The following is a 9139-nucleotide window of genomic DNA, read 5'->3' as shown; positions in this document are numbered from 1 at the left end:
CACGCGACTAATCTACTGCTCTGTTTTATTGTTCAGCCCCCATCTCGCACACACACACATATGCACGAAAATTTTCTGCACCGTTTCCTTATTTATTAGGCTTCTAAACTTATATCTAAAGGTTCACTAATACTCCTTCATTCAATTTCTAATCGGAACCTATCTTATTTTGTACGTACAAACAGCAGAACTTTTATATTAAACAATTATTTTTTTGACATGACGACAGAAGCCGATAAAGAAATGGTATATTTAAAATTTTTTTTGTTTTTAACATAAAATCGGTAGGTTCCGACTTTGTTAATGTACGTGCTTTAATCGTGGAAAAGCATTTATTATTCTATTCAACCAATAAAAAGCTTTTGGTGCAGAAAAATATAATCGTCCGATCGATAAAACAGAACAGAGGCAGAATCCCCTTAAAAACTTATTTAGGCAAGTTTAGGAATATAGTCTTATAGTTTAAAAAATAATTATTTTATTTATAATTAATAAAAATTAATTAAGCATAGTTAGAAGGCATAATTTAAAAAAAAATTAATATTGCAATCGTTGAAAAATTGTTTAAGCAAGTTTAAGAATATAGTCTCATGTTATATAATTTAAGAAATAATTATTTTATTTATAATTAATGAAAATTAATATAGACTATATAGTTAGAAGATATTAGTTAAAAATTCTTAAATTGAGTGGATGCTTACGCGCGTTTTTTTCTTTTAATCGCTCTTTGCACGAAACTATTATGTAATTTGAATAATTATAGAAAAAAACTTAATTTTATTAATTTTTTATAACAATTTAATTTACATAATTTTATTAGTTTTTTTAGTCTCTTCTATATATCTGATAAATAAATTTATTCTTAAAAAAATTTTGTTACAAAATATTTTTACAGCGAAAATATCTACTGCGATTTTTAATTATTACAAATTGTTAAACATAATTGTACCTATACATCGGTAAATTTAGTGACAAATATTGTAAAGTACTCTGGTGGTGAAATGAAATAGCTAAATAGCATTCCAACTACAAGGCCACACTGTGTAACACTGTGTAACACAGTGTCACACTGTGTTCCGTAGCTGGAAAGCACCCCGTGTGTCACGGAGTTATTTCTGCCACCGCCTATTCCTTGACAACCGAACTTTGACAGTAAAGTTGTGCCAGCCTGTCCTTGGGGAAATCACCGCAAAATTGCAGTGACAATTTCTCGTTTCTCAACATTAATTAATAATTGTTTTTAATTAAAATTTTAAATTATGAGTGAATTATTAATATTATATATATTTAAAATATATTTTTTTCTCTTATTAATATTATTTTATAATATTAAATATATTTCTTATATTTTATATCTTCTTTTTTCATGTATTGCATCGCATACGACTCGCCATCGCCAATATTCCAAATTCGCTCGAAGTTCGTAACTCTAATAGAGAACAAAAGATATATATCTGTCCTTTTCTATGTTCAAAGCCGCCACCCGCTGAGCGTTTAGTCATACGCGCGAGTGTTCTCATTCTTACAGTGCGTTTTGCGCTTCCAGACTATCCCCTCCCTTTCCCACCACTGGCTGCAAAGTGGCTGTCGCGTCTACAAATTGGCAGCTCTGCCTGGGCGATGAAATCGCCGTGGTAGTGGCCAGGGGAGGGTCGGGCCCCGTCCCACTCCAGACAATACAGGGGTGGGATGAGGTTGGCGGGGGTCTCGGGACGCCTAAGTCCTGAATTCCCCCCCCCCCCACGGCGACCTCGCGGGAAGGGCGGCTTGTCTGGGCGTAAAGTCCAGACAACCCGCCCGAACCTCGAAGGAGGGCCCATCTGACTGATGACCGAATCCGCATCGATGAGGGCGGAGGGAGTCGCAGCCGGAGAGGCCGGGAAAACTCGAGCCTCGACCCCGCCCCCCGACTAACACCGGGAGGGCGTGGCGTGGGAGCGGTGTCCTCCTGCGCCACAACCGCGATGACCCGCACGATGGCGGGGGAGAGGGGGTAGCTCTTAGGAGCGACCTCCTCCCGGGAAGGACTGGCGCAGGGGGTGCGGAGTAGGCATGGGATTCCAGCATCCTTCGCACCCCCCACCTAACGCCCGTGACGGACACCCGCAGTGGTTTTAGCGCTTGGTATACTTCGCCCCATCACGTGGAGGACTTCGGTCCTCCCTGGGATGAAAAGAAGGAGTCCCGCATAACCCCCGTTTTCTTTCCCAAAGAACGGAGGTATCTATAAAAAATTTCCACCGTGTCAAAAAAAAAGATAGAAACAATGTATAATTCTACAATAGCATACGTTTAGAGTAAATATTAATAACAACTGTAAAAATGCATATAAATATGTGATTCACAGGTATATCACCAAAAGGAATAATCTATAGAGTAGTAGAGTTCAAACATCTGAGGAAATAAGTAATCGATTTATATTCATACGAATAACTTTTTAAACAGACGACACATAATGGTCTTAACACGCTGCATAATCTACAAGAACAATTTCTCGCATTCTACCGACGAATTTGTCTTTAAAAAATGCGCTCCTCTCCTTTCATCTTATGGGATGAGATCATGGCGATATTTTGTTATCGTTTCAACCAACAATGAATTAACTGTATGGCAAACGTCAATATTCATAGTTCATCAACGCTCAAGATTTTAATTGTTACCACCGTTATTAATGTTAATTTTAATTTTAATTATAAGTACTGAGGAAGACTGCGAACAGTCGTAACGTATACCCCCAATTTGTTGTAAGAATTTCAATAAACATAACTTTTTAATAACTATTAACTTGCTCGTTTAGTTGGCCCATTACATTATTATCAATTGTTATATCAATATACGAGCGTACTATCCAATCTTTTCTTTTTTGTTAATATAATCTATAGATAAATTAGTATTAATAGTTAGATTTCAAACGTACTATTCTTTATCTTTACAATTTTCAAAACAAATAATCATAAAAAAACAGTATATTTAACAGTTATTACGAATATTCATTATAAACAATAAGACATAAGCTTCTCTAAATCAATCAGATACGATATTTTATACTTATACTTATATCAGAAGTGATACTTATAAAATATACATTTATTATAATAAATTGATAGCGAAAATATAGCGAAATATCTACTCTCTTCAAACCTAAGACTCTTCAGAGGTTACCAGATACCATCGTAAGTGATGCGAACGAAGTTCAGTCACGGGCGCGGAACACGGCAAGCGATTCCGAGAAATCAAACGTACGAGGACACAATTTAAGCGATAGAAGAATTTATTATATACTTTAGACTTAACACATCACAATCACTATCAAAATAAAGTTCGAAAATGACATTAGCGAGTTATTAATGTTTTGAATTCTCAAGCAAAGAATTCAGTCGCGGTGAGATGCGCGTCGGTCGGAAATCTGACATAAACATTACATTTTAACGAACGTCTCCAAGTTTTTCTGTTGTTTTATATTAAACGTCATGTGTGCATATCGAGAACGGACTTGGCCTCCGCAATCGATATGAATCGAGTTGCGACTGCTTTTCGGCAGCTATATCGCTATTATCTCGAACATCCCGCCCGCCTCGCCTGAATTATTCGGCGAAAGTTCCTAGGGCATTATAGTGTCGATAATACGGTGGTGTGCGCAGTTAAGAATACTTGCCACGCTGCAAGCACGTTGGCAAATCGAGTCTGTGTGTTTATTTACAGTGCGTTTCGATATGAAATGTCGGGCGAGAGAATGAGATTCTGTAAGTTTTACATATTGTGCTCTATAAAGAAGACGACGAAATAGCTTAGCGGTAAGTAGTTAAATACGTAACATGATTAACGAAAATCGAACTATCCATTAATAGAATACAATGTAAAAAAATGAAACTCAAATAGGGAAAAAAATTCACATTCTCCTTATTTTAACAGAGAACCTTATAGTTACAAAATCGGAGTTCGGTTACTCGCGCGACTATACTTTCGGTGGATTATCCGCTTCTTCGTCAGTGGCCGGGAGAAGGACGAGCTTCGTGATCGGTCGGGTTAGCTCCGTTGCTGCCGTGCGAACGGTGACGACGCGTACTTGTCCGTCTTCACCAGGATGAATTCGTATGATCCGCGCCAAGGGTCATTTTGTCGGCGGTGTCGTTTCGTTGCGGATAAGGCACAGACGTCCGACATCAAAACCCGACTGCTTGAACCACCATTTTGGGCGATGAACGAGTGAGTGTAAATACTCCCGAGACCAGCGGTCCCAGAAGTGGTCTCGCATCTTCTGATGTAGTTGCCAGGGCGTCAGCCTGTTCGTCGACTGGTCTAATAGTGAAGGCTCGGGCACTGCAATCGGAGCGGATCCCACCAAGAAATGACCTGGTGTAAGAGCAACTAGATCTTCCGGATCGTCAGAGAGGGCTTGAAGAGACCTGGAATTGAGGCAAGCTTCAATCTGTGCGAGAAGTGTGCTCATCTCATAAGTTAAAGTTGCATCGCCTAATACTCGTCGCAGGTGGTGTTTGAGAGATTTTACAGCTGCCTCCCAGATGCCGCCGAAGTGAGGTGCCGATGGGGGATTAAACCGCCATTGGATCTGCTCGGAAGCTAGCTGTCTGACAATCAATTGGTAATTGGTACTGCTGGATGCAAAGAGATCTCGTAATTGCGCGTCTGCTCCCACGAAGTTGGTACCGCAGTCACTCTGGAGAGTACTGCACATTCCACGACGAGCTGTAAATCGCCGTAATGCTGCCAGAAATGCATCAGAAGTATAATCCGATACCACTTCCAAGTGAACGGCCCTTGTAGAAAGACAGACGAAGACTGCGATGAAGGCCTTATACGCTCGGTGACCTCGTCTTTTCGTTGTACGCAACCAGATTGGTCCTGCATAATCCACACTTGTGTGGATAAAAGGCCTTGCTGATGTTACTCACTCTCGGGGTAAGCTGCCCATTAACTGCTGTGGAGTTGCCGCCCGCCATCGCACGCAAGTCACGCATCGAAGGATCCGCTGTTTGACGATGATTCGACCTCGAGGAATCCAGTAGCGCTGACGGATTATTCCCAGAGTCAGCTGGGCTCCCCCGTGCAATGTGCGTCGGTGACACGCATCGACAACTAGTCTAGTAAATGTCGACTCGCTCGGTAGAATTACTGGGTGACGCTCATCGTAAGCCAGAATTGCGTGTTTCAATCGTCCTCCAACTCGAAGAAGGCCTTGATGATCTAAGAAGGGATTTAAACGAATAAGTGAGTTTGACTTTGCTAGTGTGTGACCCTGCTGGATCGCCTTTAATTCGTCCTTGAAATTATCAGCTTGCACTCTTCGGATCCACAGAAGGCGAGCGTCTTCCAACTCGTTCGACGAGGATGCTATTAGTAGGAGCAGTTGACTCGGAGCAATCCTTGTTCTTAAGTAGTTGAAGCCAACGTCTACGCCACGCAGTGATGCGCAGTAATCGGTGGAGTGAAGAGAAGCGCCGCAATTCTTCGGGTTCTTCTTTGGACTGTGGTCTGCTTGCTGCAGCGTGGACTCTAGATCTTGCCTCAGGAAGCTCTCTGTTGTTGTTTGGATCGATCAAAGATGGCCAAGTCTCTGGTGCGCTACGAAGCCAATGGGGACCCTACCACAAAAGTTGATGTTCTACGAGTTCTCTGGGTGACAGCCCTCGTAAAGCACAATCCGCTGGATTATCTTGACTTGGAACGTGATGTCACAACGCCTCTGGAACTGTATTCTGGATGTCTGCTACGCGGTTGGCGATGTATGTTCTCCACCGAGTTGGATGTCCTTGGATCCAGCCGAGAGTGACAGTTGAGTCCGACCATAAGTGCAGTGGAGCCGTTGTGAGCTCGAGCGTCGTACGAACATGCGAGGCGAGTCGCACAAGGAGAGTAGCTGCACAGAGTTCAAGGCGAGGTAGCGTTACCTGTTTTAGTGGTGCAACCTTGGTCTTTGACATAACCAGGCATGTAGTGCATTCCTCCTTCTGCGTTGTCCGTAGATAGATGACGGCAGCGTAGGCTATCTCGGAAGCATCGGCGAATCCGTGGATTTCTACTCCAGAATCCCGATCGAACAGACCAATCCATCGAGGAACTCGGATTTTTTCTAGTAGAGAAAGCTCGGATTGAAAATCAAGCCATCGTCGACTGGATTCTTTATCAAGTGGAGTGTCTCAGTCCAGGCTCTGCAACCAGGTCGTCTGGAAGGCTATCTTGGCTCTTACAACAGTCGGCGCCAGCCAGCCAAGAGGGTCAAACAACCGTGCAGTGAGAGAGAGCACCGATCGTTTAGTGATAGTAGCTAATGTGATCGAGCTTGTGGCAAATGAGAAACTGTCTTCACTTGGATGCCAGTGCAGTCCAAGGGTAGAATGTGTTTCGTGTGAACGCCAGACGCGAAGCTAACGTTGCATTCGATGCTCAACTGGGAGGTCAGCTAGCAGAGCAGGATCATTCGCCGATCACTTCCGTAGCGGAAAGCCGCCCGCCATGCAGAGCCCAATCAGCTGGCGCTGAAGTTCTTGAGCTTCTGAGAGTGTCGCGGAGCCTGTTAGGAAATCGTCCATATAAACGTCTCGGCGAAGAACTGCTACTGCAAGAGGAAACTGCTTCTCCTCTTTCCTCATCGTTAGCGAGCTGACGGAGAGTACGTGTGGCCAGGAAAGATGCGCTAGCAAGCCCGTAAGTCACGGTATTCAAACGGTACTCATGGAAATGTTCTTGCTTTGGGTAACGCCAAATAATACGTTGAAGGTCGCGATCGTCTGGATGGACCAAAATCTGACGAACCATCTTCTCTACATCTGTTGCTAAAACGAATCGATGCTGACGCCATCGTAGAAGTACATCGGCGAGAGGAGGCAACAGATTCTGACCTACCATAAGATGATCATTAAGAGATTTGCTTGATGAAATCGTCATAGAGCCATTAAAAACGACACGCAGTTTTGTCGTTGTGCTCGCCTCTCGTATAACGCCGTGGTGGGGAAGGTAGCTGATTCGATCCTTGTTGCGGTCTGGCTGACTGACTAGACTCATGTGACCCAGATCTTCATACTATTGCATGAAGTCCTCGTAGAGTTGCTGCAAACGAGGTTCACGGAGAAATCTTCTCTCCATGCCAGAGAGAACTCGTTGAGCGGAACAACGAGTAGCAGAGAGATCCGGCAATGGAGTGATAAGCGGAAGTCTGACGACGTATCGACCCTCAGTAGTCCGGGTGTACGACCGGAAGAAGAGATCCTCGCAAATCTGTTCCTCGGAAGTAAGTGGTGAATTTCCAGCAGGCAGATCCTCTTGTGACCAGAAACGACGCACAAAAGTTGATAAATCCTCCTCGATTCGACACTGATGAGTAGTTGCACGACGTTGATCGGCTGTAAATCTAACTGCACCTGAAAGAATCCAACCTAAGGTAATCTTCTGTGCCACAGGTTCTTGGAGCGAACCCTTTCGGAGACCCGGCTGTAGAATGGAAGCGTGAATATCAGCTCCAAGAAGAATTTCAACTGTGTCGGCAGCTCTGAAGTCTGGATCGGCGAGTTCTAAATTGTCGATATGCGTCCATGTTGCGCTATTTGTACGAATATCACCATCGTACAGAGTGAGACGAGGAAGGACCAGTACTGACACTGTTATCGGTGATCCTCCTCTCAATGCAGAGATGCGAAGCAAAACTAAGCCATGTGCGTTGCCGATCTTCTTGCCGCCAACTCCGTATAGAGCGACTGAAGTAGAAGTCCGGGTGAGTCGCTGTCTCTGAATCAAGGACTCCGAGACGAGAGATGATTCGGATCCTTGATCTATTAGTGCGCGCGCGGAGTGAGCAACTCCATAACGATCCGTTACGCGAACTCTTGCAGTAGCGAGAAGCACAGCTACCGGCGGACGAAGCGATTGTTGCGCAATGTGTGAGGTTTTAGCAACCTCGCTTGACTTGCACGCGTCGTGCAAAGTCGTGTGATGACGTGCCATGACGTACATGTCTTCTTGGAGGACCAGTCGCTTACCTTGTGTTTGCCGAGACAATTGAGACACAAGTTGTTGTCCTTGACATGCTGTTTCCTCTCCTCGGCCGTCTTCTCCTGGTAGGCGTCACAAAACATAATATAATGGTCCTTGTGACACAGAGAACAACGATTGTGCTTGTTCTCCTGCTTGCGAGTGTGCAGTGTACGTATTTGACGAATAGAGTCCGTATTCGCCTTGGAGGAGCTGGCCTCCTGTTTCGCAGATTGCAGTGATTCAAGTGTATGCAGCCGACGGTCTAGAAAACGCTGTAACTCGTTATATGATGGCGGATTCGTTTCTTCACCAAGAGCGGTCTCCCATTCGCGACGTGAACGCGTATCAAGTAAGTCGACAACGAGATGGACAAAGAGGTCTTCTCCGCACGTAATAGGTCACCCGATGCTTGCAAGGGAGCCGACGATGCTCCTTACACTGTGATACAGTTTGCGTAAATCATTGGCAGACTCACCTTTTAGTTTTTGTAGCGACGTGAATTGCGTGAGATAAGAACGAGTCAGCAGCCGTTTGTTCTCATAATAGTCAGTTAAGACCTTCCACGCTCGCTCAAAGTTTTTGTCCGTTGTTGGTAAGTTACGCACTAACAGCTCCGCTTCTCCCTTTAAACAAAACTTGAGGTAGTGCAGCTTCTCGACCTTGGACGTAAAGATATCCTTGCCGATTATTGAGCAAAAAAGGTCACGGAAAGAAGGCCAATCTTCATATCGACCAGAGAAATGTGCCAGTTGAATGCACGGCAACGTCGATCGGGGAGGAAGTGAAAGAGAAGGTGACGGGGCAACAGCTGTTGCTGCACTTTCTCGTCTCTTTAATGTTTGGAGAGCGTCCAGGTATAAGCCCTTTTGGTTAAGGTATGTTTCTTCCGCCATAGATGAAAGATTTCCAGTTGTATATTCGTGTCCCGACACAGATTCCCAAAAACGTGTGATCAGCTGGTCGTGCTGAGTCTCGAACTTCTTCCAATTGAATTCGAGAGCATGCAGACGTGTTTCAACAAAACCGATGATAACGTTAGAGAAGCCTTCATCAAATTATCAAAGGAGCGCGAGATCTTTCCATACAACTCATATTGCGAGCGTATGATTCCTTCTCCGTCACTACTCATTTTGATGTTTTAGATGAACTT

The 9139-nt window shown here is 44.1% G+C and overlaps 2 protein-coding genes across 2 annotated transcripts; both read right to left on the bottom strand.

Annotated features, from left to right (window-relative positions):
• Positions 1–4111: 4111 nt before the first annotated feature.
• Positions 4112–4696, bottom strand: LOC145946488 (uncharacterized). The gene has a single exon (XM_083056098.1). It carries the CDS (start codon positions 4694–4696, stop codon positions 4112–4114), a length of 585 nt encoding a protein of 194 aa, XP_082912224.1.
• A 2345-nt stretch (positions 4697–7041) lies between these two features.
• Positions 7042–7968, bottom strand: LOC145946486 (uncharacterized). The gene has a single exon (XM_083056097.1). It carries the CDS (start codon positions 7966–7968, stop codon positions 7042–7044), a length of 927 nt encoding a protein of 308 aa, XP_082912223.1.
• Positions 7969–9139: the final 1171 nt, after the last annotated feature.

Source organism: Prenolepis imparis, unplaced genomic scaffold (genome assembly GCF_030444845.1).
Source record: "Prenolepis imparis isolate NDT839.2.m4 unplaced genomic scaffold, iyPreImpa1.0 SCAF_16, whole genome shotgun sequence".
Taxonomy (NCBI): domain Eukaryota; kingdom Metazoa; phylum Arthropoda; class Insecta; order Hymenoptera; family Formicidae; genus Prenolepis; species Prenolepis imparis.
The sequence above is the reverse complement of the archived record's forward strand: the minus strand, read 5'-3'. Positions and strand labels throughout refer to the sequence as shown.

Bases quoted from the DNA above. Each gene is read 5' to 3' on its own strand.
- LOC145946486 (XM_083056097.1), bottom strand. From the start codon at position 7,968: ATGTACGTCATGGCACGTCATCACACGACTTTGCACGACGCGTGCAAG.
- LOC145946488 (XM_083056098.1), bottom strand. From the start codon at position 4,696: ATGTGCAGTACTCTCCAGAGTGACTGCGGTACCAACTTCGTGGGAGCA.